Source organism: Lates calcarifer, linkage group LG21 (genome assembly GCF_001640805.2).
Source record: "Lates calcarifer isolate ASB-BC8 linkage group LG21, TLL_Latcal_v3, whole genome shotgun sequence".
Classification (NCBI taxonomy): Eukaryota; Metazoa; Chordata; class Actinopteri; family Centropomidae; genus Lates; species Lates calcarifer.
Window position 1 is genome coordinate 21,786,084 of NC_066853.1, and position 17,658 is coordinate 21,803,741.

Below are 17,658 nucleotides of genomic sequence, written 5' to 3' on the forward strand. Positions count from 1 at the left end.
TACTTTCCTTCTCCCTTTGCTCTGATTATACAAAGTGAAGGTCTAGAACCAGCACAGTTTTTTTTGTTTGTTAAAAGTCAACTTCAAGTCAAAAGCCTACGTGCACATTGACACAGAGAATGTCATTTTTAGTGGTGATGAGGTGCTCAGACATGCTGTACTATGTATAGAAGTTTTTGTTTCTGGGAAGATGAACATTTACTGATAGTCATGTACTGACAGAGCTGGTCCTCCCTGAATGAGGTAAATATCTTATCTCTGCACACAGATCACGCAGCAGCCTCTGCTTGTACTTCAACGGCTTTATTTAGCTCAAGAATGCATAAAGGATAAACAGTAAAAATAAAAGAAAACATAACAGTATATAATTTTCTCCCTCATTTTAAATCAGTGGGGACGTTTAGAGAGGATCCTGTGTGTGGGTGCAGGCCAAACAGGATGGAGAAAAACCTTCATTGAAATGTCTTTTCCTCGATGATAAAAGGCACAGAGAGCTTTGGAAGAGCTACGTAACATTTTCTGAAAGAAGCAAAAATTGCAATTTTACATTTCATTTGAACAGGTTGCACTTTTCAAACAGAGTTGGCAGTTTGAGGGGTTTTGTAGATAATAAAAAGAATCCTCCACATCTCAGACAGTAAAGAAACATCACAATATTCCATCAAACACTGCAACTGAAAATTACAAGTCTACTCTCAGCTTATATACGTTGAGGCACAATTTGTTACAAGTCATAAAATTCAAACTTATACATGACAGAAACATGAATACTAGTGTTTAATTACATTTCTAATGAGTACATAAACAAGCCGACTCTACTGTTTGTATCATTAATGATAACTGCTTCAGTACTGCAAGTTAATCAAATCCTATATCTAAAATTAGGAGAAAGTCCAATCAAACTGCATCAAATCTGCATGGATCAACATGTTACATGGTTTGCTTTAGTCCACTCTGATGCCACACTCAGCGGGTTGACCACAGAGAAAACACAAACATTTTACAGAAAGTCAATTCACGACAAATTTTCCGTGACTAATCTCCTCACATTAGCTTATAAGGAGTGTTCGATAAGGTAAACCCCACCCACCAAGCACCTCAGGAAGACAAACAAACACCATGTCTGATTAGCAGACGATTTTTGACTCTGGATTTGTAGATAACACAGTAATAAAAATCCCAGTTGAGAACTTTCTGATAAATGCGTCATTTAAAAAAAAAAAAAAAGTTTTAGCACAAGTGTATAAAAAGACGTAAAAATATGCCACTGAAATAAACGATGCCACTGATATCCGCAAGTTTTTTTTTGTTGGTGTACTTGTTTAGAAGAACACGGCAGTGAGATTGATTGTTTAAACGTGAAAAGAATAATGGCAGAAAAACTCAGCAATTATTGGCTCAAAATGGAAGCAGAGCATTATGGGAATTCCTGCACAGGCTTTACATGTTTCAATGACGACAGAAGCACTAGAACAGACAGATCAAATGTGATACACTTGAAAGCTGTGCTAAATTTAGCTGCACAGAGAAATACATTTCCAGATTTGTCTCACTGTGAGATTTTCTATCTTTCACATCCTTTGCATGAATTCTTTTTAGCACCACCTCCTGTTTCCAGACTGACCACAATGATTTCTCACATTAAAACAGCGATTAAGTGTAAATATAGAAGGAAAACACATGACCGAGGTTAGAGGACGTGGATTGAAGCACCACCAGTTTGACTTTTTCCTGCCTGATCAATAACACATCATTGGCTCTTGTTTCACAGTGAGAGACTGAAGAGGAAACACAACATGAGTGACTGTCCTGGTTCTGCTACAAGCAATGAGGTCCGGTCGAACAGCATGGTTATGCAGCGCGTGTCTATATTCATGTGCATACATGTTTGTGGTGTGTTGCGTTTGCATGTGTGCGCTCAGGCTGCAGTGTCTGTAGACAGATCCGGTATCGACTTCCTCACTGTGAGTGGAGAAATCGAGTCAACCCTCGATTGACAGGAACTCCGTCAAGTCATAGGCGAGAGAGGTGGTGACAGGTCAGGGGGGCGAGGTACGAATATGTCACTCATCAGAGCTGGGAGAGAGAGACAGAAGGACAAATACTGTTAGGTTGGACAAATATTTGTGATAACAGCCTCCTTTCTAAGCTACAGAGCATGTTTGATACTGTTTGGGTGGAATATCACTTTAAGACCTCATTTACACCCGATTTTAACATATGATCACGTAACATACCAGGTGAGAATATGGGATTTCAAATTCATCGATACAGTAAAAATATACAAAATGTTTAAAAAACAGATGTATATGTAATTGTGCAAAATTAAAATATAAAACTGCTTTGAAAAATTGGATTTACATGTGCACACAATGTACTGTACTAATACACATACAATACATAATGAATACATAATGTGCTATGTGTTATGGAAAGGTTTAAATGTAAGTAGTGAGCACACACATATGTAGATAGAAATTGCCCCATATAAACTTAAAAAAAAAAAAGAAACTAAGAGCTGCAGACCTCCAACATGGCCACCAGAGGGTGTCATGTCACCTGAATGTGCATATTCAGCAAAACTCTTGTCATTTTAATCTTGTTTTAATTTTAACCCAGACTGATTAAAACTGATTGGTAACTGTTCAGTTAGTGAGGTGTCATGTGTGTGTTTTTTTGTTTATTTATTTATTTACCTGCAGTATCGCAGAGTCCCGACATGCCTCCTAAAATAGGGTCTCTGTCTGTGAGTAGCTGACTCCGACACCCTGGGTCTGGGTCTAAGATCAGATCTGGCTGGTCAGTTTCCTCCAGACAGTCCTGGACATGGAGTTTAAAAAAAATGGTCAGAGGGAACAACACATGCCTAAACATAGAGGTTAAACACCCTTATAGACAAAAGTAACAATTATTATTATTTATTATTAATTATTATTTCAGTAGTAACCACTGTGGCCTGTTAATATTTAACTTATCAGATTTATAGATTTCACTGTAAACTGAGCATAAAAACAACCACATGGTACTGAAGCAAAGCTCAAAGCAAATTAACAGGGACCCTTGTTTCATTTGACTGTGCTCTCCACTCTGCAAAAATACGATCCAGGTAAATGTGGATAAACGCTGGATCATTATTAAATGCGGCGGAAAGTTCTAGAGGCAGAAAATGATTTGCCTTTGGTTTCTTATACTCCCTAAAGCACTTTGTGAACTTCCCAAAAAAAAGGTGCTGGATAAACACATTTTCTTATTCTTCTACTCACTAGTAATCTGTGGCTGAGGAGAAGTTCCTCTTCTATTGAGGAAGGATCTTGTTTCTGTCTCTTGTCCTGAATCATTAGCTGAGACGGCATCTCTTCATCTGGATTATGTGTCCTAAAGGAGAGAGAGAGAGACAGTAAGAGATTATAAACCATGCAAAACATTTGGTGTTTTCTTACATCCAACATTAATGAACAACTTGGCCTTTCCTCTGGCGCCACCCTCAGGGCAAACTTTAGATTTTATGTCCCACTAGATGTAAAAATACATATTCACTGCAATGGAATGTTAAATATGTTCTGCAGCTCCAGCTGTTGCCTGACAGTCCTGCTTTTGTGAACATAGTTCTTTGAACATATGATCATTTGGGGGTCACAGGGATGTCATGAGTGACGTTCTGACACTTCTAACAAACTAACTGCTGTTAACAGTCCATAAAATGTGAGTGCGTGGAGGGAGCGAGTCTGTACTACCGTTTCCTGCTCACTGTGACTGCAGCTGTCACAGTCGAAGGTTGAGACGGAGAGGACGAAAGTTTGTTGGTCTCCTCTGGCAAATTGCTGAGGAAGGTCAGCTGGAAGTCATCGTCCATAGAGATGTAAGGAGCCAACATGTCCAGATCCATCCCCTCCATGTTCTGTGAAAAGACGGGAAAATAAAGTCAGAGAGAAAAACAGGCGCCATGTAACTGTTACACAGACGGATTCATAACAGAAGCCAGGAGATCCCTCTCCATACTTGTGTCCTCTCAAAAAATGTGCTATCAGATTTTGACCAGGACACTGTGATGGACTGTCGATAGTGTCAGGAGATGTTCAGAAAGATTTTGTGTTTTGAAAAAGCATCAAGCAACACATCTTGGGTTTTCTACATGAAACAGATCAATTCATTTTCTGCTGGATTTATGTTCCAAATTGTGACAACTGCAGTTCACAATATGTTTTCAAGACCTTTTTCATTTCACCCTGTGATTTGTAGCATAGATTTTGAAACTTTAAAAATTTGTTTTTCTAAATTTTCTCCTGAAAAATTGAAGTTTCTCTCTTTAAAGAGAAGACTGTAAATGTTTTGTGCTCTTACCTCCAGTGTTTCTCCTTTCTGCTGTTCATCTTCGGACCAAATGGCAAAGAACTTCTCCACCTCGCTTGTGTCCATCATTTCCTCTTCCCCCTCAGAGGAGCTCTAAAGGACATTGACAGACACAGAGAGAAAAAGGGCCTTTGTGTTAAATCAAACAGAGAAAATGATCATTTCAAAGTTTTAAAAAGACTTAAAGCTCGTATTTACCAGCTCACGCTCAGGTGAGGAGGCTGGTGATGATGATGGAGGTGGCGTGATGGAGTTGAAGATGGGTGTGAGGAGCTGTCGCAGTTGTGGAGTGCACAGATCCTGAGGGTGGTCCGGCACCGAGTCCGGACTGGGAGGACTGACGAATGACAGCTCCACACATCCTGGCAAAGACAGAAAACACAAAGAGCTCAGAAAACGTCAGCTGCAGAACAAAGCTAACAAAACCAAAAAACACACTTAAACTTCAGATTTAAACCTTGTACACAACTGTAGCTTCAGCCCTGCTTTGTGTTTAGTGCTAATTAGCGACATTAGGATGCTGACACGCTGAACTAAGATGGTGAACATGGTAAATATCAGCAGAGCAGCAGAGTTCTATCTTCCATCACCGGTGCTCACCTCCTGTCAGCGGTACAATGGTGTCTCCAGCCTCTGGAGCCAGCTGGAGAAGCTCCTCCGGCTTCTCCTTCAGTTTGAAGAAGAGATCTGCGGCGCAGCTGGGATTCGAACCTGCGTCCTCAGTCTGACTGGAGCTGGCGTCACGCTCACTGTCAGACTCACAGACATCAGGAGCCGCTGGTGCAAGCGCTGGTGAGAGGGCTTCGGCTTTAGAGGGATGGCCACAACGGGTCTGCTCAACAGAGAAGACAACGTCTGGCTGCTCCACGGAACTGCAGAAGAAGGAGGTGAGAAAAGGGGGATAGAGAATGACATAAAAGAAAAACTGAAAAAAGGCTTTTTGATTATATTTTTTAATCTCTGAGGAGTCTGTCACTTGTCCCCTATTCTTAATTTCCCATGTCATCGCTCCATTCCTTATGTTTACTCTACATCCTTTCTCACTTCTTCTATTACTCCTAAAAATACCAGCTCTGTCCTGACTCATGTTGCAGCTAGAGTTATGTGACAAACCCCTTGCTGCTTTTTAAAGTACCTGAGTATGAAGTTGAGGCAGACGACGGCCTCGGGCTGCGACGTCTTGCTGCTGTAGAGGACGGTCGCCTGGGTCTCTGCCCAGACGAAGCCGCCGCTGTTTGCCAGGAAACGATAGTGGCTGGTGCTCACCTGACCTTTGGACAGCACTACATGAGACAAGGGACATAAACAGCAAAGAGATGAGTAAAAAAAAAAAAAAAAAGACGGACACCACAGATATACATGAAGGACTAGGAGACTGTAGCACCGGTGAAATCTATCTTTGGGCACTAACACATCCTCTGTCTGGTTTGTTTACAGAAGATTGACATGTTTGTGTAACACCACAACCAGTGACTCTTGTGTTTGAACTATGTTATACATTTTAATGCAACAGCTCTTGGAAAATAAAAATAAAATGACACAATGTTTCACATCTTTTAGTGATAAATCTAGATGTATAATCATTGTTGGTACTGCTATGAATTATATATGTAAATCATTTTTTTCTGTTTGTGTACACAGACACAGACACTCACGGGTGTGCAGGCTTTTGTTGACGTGATCAGAGTCGAGGGCGTGATGGAACTCGTAGGCTGAGCGACCAATCAGATCATCAGGTTTGTATCCCACCAACTCTGTAACCCTGGAAACAGAACGATGGAAGGAAAAAAAAAAACCCAGCAGTATTAAAATGACAAAAAAGATTCAGAGATTTTTGTTCCTTTCTCTTTCATCCATAATATGATATTCTGTTTCAATTAAATCCTATCCACAGAGTAGAGGTCAAAGGTGATGACTCTGTGTTCATCCTACCTGCCCTCACAGTGTGTGAAGCGCAGGTCCATGCTGTGGCGGGTAAGGAAGGTGCAGGTATCCAGAGGGAACTCCACGCTGGACGGATGAGGGATGGGCTCGCACAGCAAGGTCATGACTCTGGCTGTAGGGGGCGACGTGGAGCTGCCACCAAAGGGACGCATGTGACCTGTACAGTGGAGAACCTGGGGAAAGAGAGGGGAGGGCACTCATTTAAGCTGGAAAAGCTCTGTGGAGTATCGTTTCAAGTTTTAGAAACCATTTCAGTACCAGCTCCAAAATAGTAGTTTTTTTTTTTTTCTTTAGTTTTATATCTGGCATGAATGGAAACAGACTGAACATCTGTTGCTCTATAATGAGTATATGAGTGTGCACTGTACGCAGAGTGTGTGTGTGTGTGTGTGTGTATAAGTGTAGATGTGTTTCAAACAGCAATAAGTGAACTGTGTACACTGTGCATGCAGCGTGAAGAGAACAGGGCTGAATGCCAGAGATGTTCTTAACCACTCATATCTCTTTCAGACTGGACTTTGGCCCTGTGTGTGTGTGTGTGTGTGTGTGTGTGTGCGTGCATGTGCATGCATGCTCTCTGCATTTATGCCCTCAGCCGCTCTTGGATATCTGCATGTAACTTAACGACTGAGATATGAGTGTGTGAGTGTGTGTGTGTGTGTGCGCGCGCGTGCGCCTTTGTACATTACCTTCCAGGTGGCAGACTTGATGTTGACAGTGCGCCCCCTGTTGGTCAGTGTGCTTTTCATTCGCAGGAAGAAGTTCCTCTCGCTCTGCTGTTCTGTCGACAGTTTCTTACTCAAACCTGAAAACAACGTGACAAAGCTGAAAGAGTTAGCTCCAACGATCCTGCTTTACATGTATTTAAATTCTTTAGTGACTTCTTATCAAAGAAAGTAGTTGATATCTTAGAGTTAATTCATTTAACATAAATTAATGACACTAACTTCCCCAGCAAAATGTCAAATATCAGCTACATACTGGAGACAATGGACAAAAAGAAAAAAAAACTACAGCATCTAATCTTCTTCTTGACATGACCAAACTAACAAACTAGTGTTTATTTAATATTAACATGGGTCTGAGCTTTATGTTTGTTACTGAGGGAAAATATTGAGTGTCTCTGTTCAGGATTCTTATTGTAATAATAAACAGTATGTCTAACCTGGACGTGGAGCCAACAGATCTCTGAGCTCCTCCTGATCACAGGGATGAACAAAGTCATAAACACTCTGACCGAGCAGCTCCAGCTGTGGAAAACCAAAAAACAACAAAAACTGTTTTAAAAGCTGAAATCAATTAAAACCATCTGTATTTTGTAAATGGATTTCATACACAAACATGTATTTTGTATGGCTGGTGTCTTGCCCAAAGTATTTAAAGGTTCCTTTCTTTCATTGTAGTGCTATTGAATTGATCTAATGAAACCTCTGACACAGGGTGAGATTTCTATGAAGTGTTGAATCTGAGCTAATGGAACTGACACTGAATCTAATCACCGCTGGATGAAATTATTACTGTACGGCCCTGCAGTAAACAGCAGGACAGTCATGTCACTCTGTATTTCTGTATTCAGTTATCTTAACATTGCTGTGTTGAAATGATAAACTTGGTCTCAAACAGAGCTAAGAATAGATTTAAGGGATGGCTTCTCCGTCCTGCTAGAGTTACCCAGAATAAGTCATTCCCGGGGCTTAAAGTAAAAGTCTGGTTAAAGAGGCAGACATATGCAACCAGTGTAGTAAAACATAGAGTAGTTTGAAAATGTTCAATGCATAATTACAAAATAAGCACATTTTCAGTTATTTTGATGATGGTGGTTTTTACATCTAAAGTTTAATGAACCTTAAGCGGCTGATGGGAGAAATTAAACATCTATTTTTTTTGTTGTTAAAGTGATGACTCCTTACATTTACATTTCCTCAGTGTTATGAGGAAACTACCACTGGCTGATGAGGTGGAAAAACAGTGGTGTAAACATAAATGTTGGTGCTGACTGTCACAAGACAGTCACACAAAACAGCAGCTGAACCAGACTCATGAATGGACAACTGAAGCAGGAGGGTTTGAAACGAGGGGGAAAAAAAGCTTTAAAGACTGAACATGTGATACATAATGTTACTATTTGATTTTTTTTTTACCAGAATGTTTACACTAATTATCAATCGTTGCTTTTTGTTCTAATGTTGCTGGGTCTGTTCTGCAGGTTGTGTTCACGCTGTACCTGTGTGATGCCGATGTGTCTGCTGACGTTTTCCGTCAGGTAGATCATATCACCCTCCTCGGTCATCACCATGACGAATCCAGCCAACGACTGAGGATAGAAAGCATCCATTGGATCCTCCTCCTCCTCCTCCTCCTCCTCCTCCTCTTCAGGCTCCTTTTTCAGATTCTCACCTGTTGTAAAAATGACCATGTGATTATATTATTTCAGTATATGTCTTTAATCCACTGTACTGATTTTCATGAACTAAAATATCTTCCAATCGCTGCCTGACTATAACTCTCTCTGCGGCCATACGTTCAGACCTTATAAGTAAGTCACTCAAAGTATAAAGAACTGCATTAACAGTTGAGTCAAATAAATTGTTTTCTTTTCCCCCCACTCAATCAATTTTCAGGAATGAATACAGCTGTCAGCAAAACCACACTTCCAAATCCTGATGCATTTTTCATATCTGACTGCCTGAATTCAGCATTGTCCCTTTATTATTGATGAGTTCATTATTCTGCCCTCACACCTGAGGGAACAAAACAGCACAGAGCCAACTCATATCATCAGAATAACACCCTGAGAAAAAAAAAAAACACTCCCTCACACTGAGTGTGCAAAGTGTCAGAGATCTGCTTTTCCAATCTTGCAGCATGTGGTGCCTGACTGATTTCTTTTCTGAAACTACGTCAGTCATGACGGGGGAAATGTAGATGAAGGTGGAAGGCACATGACGGTGCTGCCGCTGCATGTTAAGCATACAGTGGGTGGCACTTGCATGTAAAAATGAAAATAAAGGCAATCTCTAGCTCCAACCTGAAATTAATATTGTGACAAAACAAAAACTCAGTTCTCAATAACTGAGAAAACATTCAGGTTGTGTCAGGTCGGACGACCATCCGACGGCGTGCTTCTTACCAGGTCGCAGGAGTTGGCGCATGCGCAGGAAGCTGAGGGTGACTCTCATGATGGCAGCTTTGTCCAGGTGGGTGGACACCCGGCGGGGGAGAGGCAGAGTGTGGGCGAGCTCATAAAACACCTCCGTCTCCTGACTCCGCCTACACCTGGCTGCATCACGAGAGCGCAGCTTCCTCTGCTCCGAACTGCTCCTGCAGGAGGAAGAAGACAGAGGGACAAGACATGGTTAACATTATTATATGACAGAGATGAAAAGAAAACAGGAGAAGGTGAGAGAGGTTGGGAAGACAGGGTGAGAGAGCAGGATTGGATCAGAACAGGAGAAAAGATGAATACATGATGTCAGTGGAGTCCAGGATCAACTCTTCACTTCACATCTTCTCTGGCTTGTTAACATTTTTCTCTGAACTCTGCAACCACATTTCCTCAAAAACAACCCTCCCCTTTCAGATCCAACATCACCACACATTTACCTTTACCACTGCTTAGCACAAACTGTTTTCTATGTTCAGACTGACTGAACACACAGCTGCATCTCAGTTATTCAAGGCGAAAAAATGGAAGAAAAACCCTGATCATAAAACTGCAAATACACCCGACTGTGTGCATTGTTACATACAAATAACTGCATTACTAATCTGTGACCTCTGTCAATACTTATGGTGCAACAACAAAATACCGTTCTTAATACAATTTGTCTTTTCAAATCATCATGTCTGCCACCTCAAAAAGTCACATCCACCTGCAAAAAAGAATTACAGCGAGAACTTTTCAGAGCTGAAATGACATGAATTCCTTGCATGTTACTGCTGATGTTTTGAAACTCAACAGTGTTGATTTTAAACAGAACAACAGCTGTGAGGAAATTTGGGGGCAGAGTTCAGTGCTATGACAAAATCAGGCACTGCATCCAGTCCTCTGGATTTTAGGAAGACTTGAGGAGATTTTCAGGACCATTAGCTTGAAATGCAACACCAGCCTACCTTCAAATAAATCACAGATAATTTATAAAATATCAATAAGACTGTGTTTCAAAACAATAAAAATCATAAGTATTACCCTTTTAAAGTCTCATCTAAAATCTGGAATTTTTAACTGGAACATTACGTTCTTCAATTTTGTCCTGGGAACATGTTTTATTCCCCCCTGGGATTTCTTCAACTCCACACACCAAAACCACAGCAGAGCTCTGGTCTCCCCTCTGTAAATTCTCTATAAAAGAGTGGAGACATAAGCCTCTTTATACGGGCGATCATGACCAGAGAGCTCAGCTCTATAAACATTCCTGGATTTTTGGGAACAGGACTGATAGCAAAAATAGGGAAAAATGTCCAGAACTGAAGAGAACAGAATGTTATTTATTTCTGCTACTGGGAAACTATCCAGATCCTCCCTCCCTCCCCCGCTGTCTTTTCTTCTCTCTCTCCTCATCCATCCCTCAGTACGCCCTGCACTGCTTTGGCCTCCATCAAAAAACATGTGCTGACAAGACAAAAACAGGGTTGATTCACTCCTTCACACACAGTGATTTGCACAGTGGGTGGATATGCAATCATATCAAATTAGACGGAGAATCCAAACAGCATGATTATGCTCCTTTTGAAATGGCCTCACACACACACACACACACAACCAGCCTCTGCTCCTTCAAACTACAGACACTTTTACTGCAACAGAACAAAGTTATCAAGTGCTGTAAAACGAAAAAACAAAAACCCAATAATTACCAGAAATAAAGGGAAGATTCAGAGCTCACTCAGCCTGATTCAGCAAATTTCAGAAGTCAAATTGGACTCTCAATAAATTATTAAACAGCACAAGGGCACAGCACAACATACCAGCTGAATGCCAGTTCAAAATTAACTCTGCAGCTGTGACTTTAAAGGGAGTCAGCAGCCTGCAGACAGTCAAACACAGCACGCAATGCAATATGAGCTGATACCATACAGAATATTACAATACTAAATCAATGATGGAACACTTTTCAGTAATGTCTGAATACTTGAATCTGATTGGCTGGTGAGTATGATGGCAGTGCATTATTCTAAGATAGAATTTGAGCGTCTTCATCATACTTGTTTTAGCAGTATACAGTTATTTCAGCGTTGAGAGTGCGAACACAAAGAACAAAGATTGTATTAGAGCAAACTCTGTTTATAATATATTTATAATATTTATAATAGCAATATTTTAAAAGTTTCCTCGCTTGATGAACTTGCTGGGTCTGATTCTGGCAGACTGAGCCACTGACTGTTAAACTCAGTTCTGTACTTTGTGCCAGATCGTGCCAGCTTGAGCAAGAACAGGCACTTGGGGCGTCATGACAGAAGCACCAGATTCCTGATTACAAGTCAGTGAACATTAAGGTAAAAGAGTTACATAATCTAACCCAGACAATACTTTGAGGAAGGAAATAAGTGGTCCTTGGGACAAATGGAGATAGCTGCTGAACCTGTTGGGAGTGAACTGTTAATCGGTGCAATGAAAACAAACACCATTCAGAAGTGTTGCCATAGTGTGTGAACGCCTTTGTCCTTTGGTATTCAGACAGGAGCACGCAATGTTCGTGCAAACGGTGAAAGACTCAGACACACCCTCACTGTACTCTTTCATCCAGTATGACAGTATTAACATCTAACCCGCCTGTAATGCTGATCATCTCTGTGAGAGTATCTGAGGTGGGATTAAAGACGTGTGTGAAACAAACATGTGTTTTCACTGCTGCTCCAGCAGTAGAGAGAACACTAAATCTCTTATGACTGGGCTTCACTCAGCAATAAACACAGGAGACCTATTATCTATTACAACATCTTTACCCACATTATTGCTTTTATACAAAGGTTAGTAATTTAACATGCACACACTCAAACACACACTTGTACAATTTGTGCGTGTATGTGTGAGTACACTTCTTACTGCAGCCAAGATATTCCTGGCGGGAAAGAAGAACCCTTTTTTCCCCCAGAGTCAGAGGCAGTTTATCTGTCAAATCCTTGTATGTTTGTACAAAGACTTATTGGCAACGTAGAGAGCATTACAGTTCATAACTCACGCTTGGTGTACAAGGGACAGCTGGACCTCAGATACTGTGTGGGGCTTTGACTGCAGAGGGATCTGGTTCTTCTATCACTAATGCTGGGAAAGACGAGTTGTTTTCAGATGGCAAAACTGAAAGTATTTCCAAATACTGGTAGAAATTCTGTTTTTGTTTTTTTTCATTTTAGCATCATCTTTGTTGCAAATCACTTATTGCAAAAGTATTTTTGTGCCACATTTACCAAAGACCACTGGTCAAATGGTATGAGGAAAACCACTGGATTTTCTCTGATGTTTTTGTTCATGTTGAAAACACACTTTTTCAACTAACCACTTCTTCTTCTTTTGCTTTTCACTATCACTTATCTCCCCACTCTTCTTTTTAAAAAAATGACCAAAAAAAATCCTGTGAAAATTTCTCATTCTAATTTTCCACAGCCAGAGTCCAAGTATTTGTTTTGTCAGGCAGACCTGTCAGCACTACATCTGTCAGTTCATTTTGTCTAAATAAATAGTGTGGGAGCCACCGCACTACTAATCGTTAAGGTCATGTGCCTTTGGATACCGAGCATGTCAGCAGCTTCGGACACAATATCTCTAGTCAAATGTATTTTTCTATTTGAGGATTGTCACATTACATCTGGGGAGAAGTGGATCTAAACACACACGCACGCACACACGTAGGCAGACCACAAACAGAGATATAACCTTCACTATACACACACATACTTTCATGCCAGGACACATGCTGGCATGTACACACCCATATATACATAAACACAAACCCAAGTCATGCAGAAGAACACACATCAACCGTTAAGCTCAGATAATCGCCAACTTTATTATGTCTCACTGTGATGTCTCTTCAGGAAATACAAACACACTTCAGACTCCTGCTGAGGAACAGGAGGCCAAGTTAACTCTGAATTCTTAAACCGCCGCTTTGTTACTTAAAGACTTTAAGACAGACTTTATTTGTAGGATGGCCTCATGACACAGGAATCACTGACTGATAATTTGAATTATAAAATCTACGGGGGCTGCTCTGGGAGTGTTTTTTTTTTTTTTCTTTTCTTTTTTGGGGGGTTGATTTTGTAAAGCCAGTGTCATACGTGCATCCACGAGTACACGAAGGTCAGTGTGATGTAAATGTAATCATCGGTTGTACACAAGCTGCTGTGTAGATGTCTGCGTACCAGTTTGCTTAGCATTGTTCCTTTTTTATGGTTTTATGCTGAGTACAGCAGATAAAGCAGGTCTTCCTCGTCCTACACGGATGCCATTTTGTTTTGATGCATGGAGTGCATAGCTGGTGATCTACTACACGAGTATGGAAGGCCTCCTCCAAGCGTAGTATAAATGAAAGCAACTAGGTGTCTGTGTCTGTCCATCTTGGCTTAAGGTTCATAACCCCCCCCCCCAAAAAAAAAAAAAAAAAAAAACACAGCTGCTGCTACTACTCCTACTGCTAATAGTTCTTCTACTACTACTATTATTGCTGCTAATACTGCTGTTAACACCAATACTACAGTTGTTAATAGTAAGATGAGTAAGACATTTTCTTTAATAGAAAGGTACAACTATGTTAAAATTAATTATATGGAGTATAGAAAAAGCTGCAACTGCAACTATATTGATGATTAGTGAATGGCTATACTTGTAAGAGTATCAAACTGGTGTCCCGCCACATATGAGTATTTGTTGGTTTTCTCAGCCATCTGAAACTGAAAACTGAAAAGAGTTTGGACTATTGGTCCAACAAAACAAGTGATCTGAAGATGTCTCCATGGGCTCTGGGAGACTTTCATGGACATTCTTTACTATTTCTGACATTTTATAGACCAAACATTAATTGACTGATCAAAAAAATAATTAGCAGATTAATGGATAATGAAAATAACTAAGTTGCAGCCCTAATGAAGCATTTATGAATGAATGAATGGAAAATGGAGTTTAAAAAAAGATTAAGAGAGTGCATCAAACTGCAAGGGGATGTGATGAAAACAGCAGGAACAAGATTTAACAACAACAAAATCAAAAGTTTGTCTCAGATTGCTTTACAATCTGTACAACATATCCCTACTACAACTGCTGCCACTACTCCTGTTAATAGTACTACTACCACTGTTAATAATCCTGCTGCTCCTGCTGCTAATTATAATGTGTCAAACTCGGACAACCTTACAGTCACTCTCTCACAGCAGCAAGAAGTCTGCCAGCTTCAGAGAACACAGTGTCCTTGGTCAGAGAGCAGAGCTGCATATTGGCAACCATGTCTTATTGCTCAATTCCTATGTGTGTTTATGTGTGTGTCTCAGTGTGTGTTTGTGTGTGCAGGAGGCAACACCAAAGTCTGCGTGCGCACTGGAGAACAAATTGCGGTTACTGAACGTGAGCTGTTGTTCATTAGCAGAGACCGTGCTACTGAAGTGTGTGAGAGGGAAAAACACACCCAGGCTGAGGACAAATCCTCACATTCTTCTTCTAACACACACACACACACTTTAATCTGTACTGTATCTGTAGGTGTGTGTAAACTGTACGGGACAAGGTAATCAGAATGTCAGCGTCAGATACAGAGAACACAATGTACTCTACAGTTCTCAACCAGAGGGAGGGAGAGAGGCATAAAGACATTCAGTGCGTCACGTGGCTTTAAAGTGAGAGGAGCAGAACGAGAGATGAAAAGAAAACCATAAAAACATACAGTAGATGAGAAACAGAGAGAAGAAAAGTATGAGGAAGTCTAAAATAAAGACCCTGATGTCCCCTGCCAAACACACACGCACGTACTTCCCGCCAATAATGTGCAGACAGACACACACACACACACACACACAGACAGGACGTCTCATATCCCTGCTGCCATGCGCACTGAACTTTGAATGACAAATTAAGCTCGGCCTTGTTTGGGTTGGAACACAATGTTCGCCAAAACAAAGTGTGTCGAAACAAGGAAGGGGGTTTTTGTCAACTCAGAATGTGTGACAGCGGGACAGTTCACTGCTGAGTTCAAGCACACACGTGAACACAAATACATACAACCTCTCTAGCATCATTATGTTCTCATGAAAACAAATGTTTACTGGCATTTGGACACTGATACCACTGATACACTTCGGGCTGAATTTGCCAGTTTTTAGGCACTGACCTGCTGGATTTTATGTAAAATATGTCCAATCAAATTAGTCAATCAACAGAGAAATAATCAGTTATTATTCTCATAATTGATTAATAACTCAAGTTATTATGAATGAAAAAACATTTCCTTGTTCCAGCTTCTAAATTGTGATGATTTACTGAAAATCTTTAGGTTTGGACTTTTAGTTGGAAGAAACAAGACGTTTGATGACATCTCTAAAATAATCATCAGCTGCACCCTAATGAACACTACTTGCAGAAAGTTTTACAGGAACAAAACAGTTCATACATTATACAATCATGACATGGACTCACATAAAACCTTATTTAAGAGCATCAGGTAGCACATAGGAAATATTTTTGGACACAAATTGAAATAATCATCACTGTCATCCTCATTTGCATGGAATCCAAACTAAATATTTAATTTCAGGTTCACACAGGACTTTAGTATTAGCACTTATCTGGGCATGAAATATACATTTTATATATTTCCATTATCAGTCATGAATAGTCATTAAACAGTGTAAAATACTGTATCCATCCAAAAACAGCAAATCATCACAATCTAGGAGCTGGAACAAGAGAATGTTTCAACATTTAATGTCGTCTAATGAGTTAATTCACTTATTGTTTCAGACACTTGTAATGTTAATATTTTTCCAAGATCGAGAAAAAGAAAATGTATCTCCTTTTGTATTGAAAACGTGTCGAAGCATGAAACAACTGCACTGTACTCGTGTGAACCATTAACCCAGGTTGTTTTCAGCTGTGCAGCAGGTTTTATCTCCGCCTGCTGAGTGGGGGTCATCTCAGGTTGTGTGTGTGCAGATGTCTGCCCCACATATTGTCCCCACTGCCTGAGCAGGAAGAGTGGAGTCCACTCCCACAGCTATTTCCAGCTTCAGTGTTTGCAGTAAATGCTGGTGGTTACAATTACAAAGTGCCTCTATACTTCCACCAAAGTATAGACAAATACAGATAATCAACAAGAAAGCAAAGCTGTATGAGCTGGGTGTGACATGACCACAGAGCAGAGCCTCGAATTGAAACTGTAAGACTTAATGTTTTAGGCATGTTGATCTGATAGAGGGAAGTGACATGGTGATACTACATTTCTGTGATTACACTAATGATCAGTGCAGGACATGAACAAAAGCTGCTGTGAATCTCTGACCAACTACAACAACAACACCAGACACCTAACAAATATCACAGCTAAATACTGCAGAAAACTTTAGGTAAATCACATCTGATCAAATCAAACTATACTGTGTTTACTGCACCATGAACTCAGCCCCCTGTTAACAGGCTATTGTGTAATCTCACCTAGATAATCACCGTACGGCGCAGAGATCAGACATTAAATGACAATGCAGGGCTAAATGTGTCTAATGCTGGGAACTGCGGTGTGAAAGCAACATTCAATCCAATCTTTAAATACTAATATCAGACGAGTTTCGATACAAACAAACATCGCAGTGCACAGTCTGCACCATGAACACGGTCGTTGTTGTTTTCCTCGGTCTCTGTAATGGCTCACTGAGACTCGTGTCGGAAAGTTGCAGAAAACACACACAATACGACACCAGAGACAACACGGATTAAACCGCATTAAATTATTTGATTTAATGAATGAGTCTTACCGTTTAACCGTGACGGTCTCCTCTTTCTTCTTCTCCATGTTTAAAATGAAGGCTGAGCAGTGGTTCGGCTTCAGTTATTGTTTATTCTGGCATGACAAGACGGTACATACCTAATCCTCAGCTCTGTCAAGTTTATACTGCGGGGAAACGCTGTTTCCGTCAATGTTTTCAAAATAAAGGTCTCACACTTAGCTTTCAGTTAATACTGGGGGAAAATGGAAGATTCTTGTCAATAAATGTAACCACACACTTGCCCCCGCCCATTGGTTTAGGTACATTTACTCAAATACTGCATTTAACTTAGCCTTAGTTTTATCCACAGACTCCCTGGCACTCACTGCACCAAAACCTGCTTCCTGTAGGCCTAGTTCTGAACCAAACCTGTGCCGCTTTTTGCCTTTGGATCTGAAT

The 17,658-nt window shown here is 40.5% G+C and overlaps 1 protein-coding gene across 1 annotated transcript; it reads right to left on the minus strand.

The window, feature by feature from the left end:
• Positions 1 to 287: 287 nt before the first annotated feature.
• hif1al (hypoxia inducible factor 1 subunit alpha, like) lies at positions 288 to 17,404 on the minus strand. Its single transcript, XM_018660504.2, has 15 exons — positions 17,248 to 17,404; positions 9,425 to 9,615; positions 8,519 to 8,691; positions 7,460 to 7,544; positions 6,984 to 7,099; positions 6,283 to 6,467; positions 6,006 to 6,112; positions 5,486 to 5,633; positions 4,951 to 5,222; positions 4,549 to 4,712; positions 4,342 to 4,443; positions 3,735 to 3,898; positions 3,264 to 3,375; positions 2,697 to 2,820; positions 288 to 2,076 (listed from the first exon to the last, which is right to left on the minus strand). The coding sequence occupies exons 1-15, from the start codon at positions 17,283 to 17,285 to the stop codon at positions 2,009 to 2,011; spliced, it is 2,049 nt and encodes a 682-aa protein (XP_018516020.1). The 5' UTR covers positions 17,286 to 17,404; the 3' UTR covers positions 288 to 2,008.
• Positions 17,405 to 17,658: the final 254 nt, after the last annotated feature.

Excerpts from the sequence above, each read along its gene's own strand:
- hif1al (XM_018660504.2), bottom strand. The coding sequence starts at position 17,285 with ATGGAGAAGAAGAAAGAGGAGACCGTCACGGTTAAACG. Across the intron at positions 8,692-9,424 it reads GCGCCAACTCCTGCGACCTG|GTGAGAATCTGAAAAAGGAG; the intron begins GTAAGAAGCACG and ends TTTTTACAACAG. Across the intron at positions 7,100-7,459 it reads TCTGTTGGCTCCACGTCCAG|GTTTGAGTAAGAAACTGTCG; the intron begins GTTAGACATACT and ends CGTTGTTTTCAG.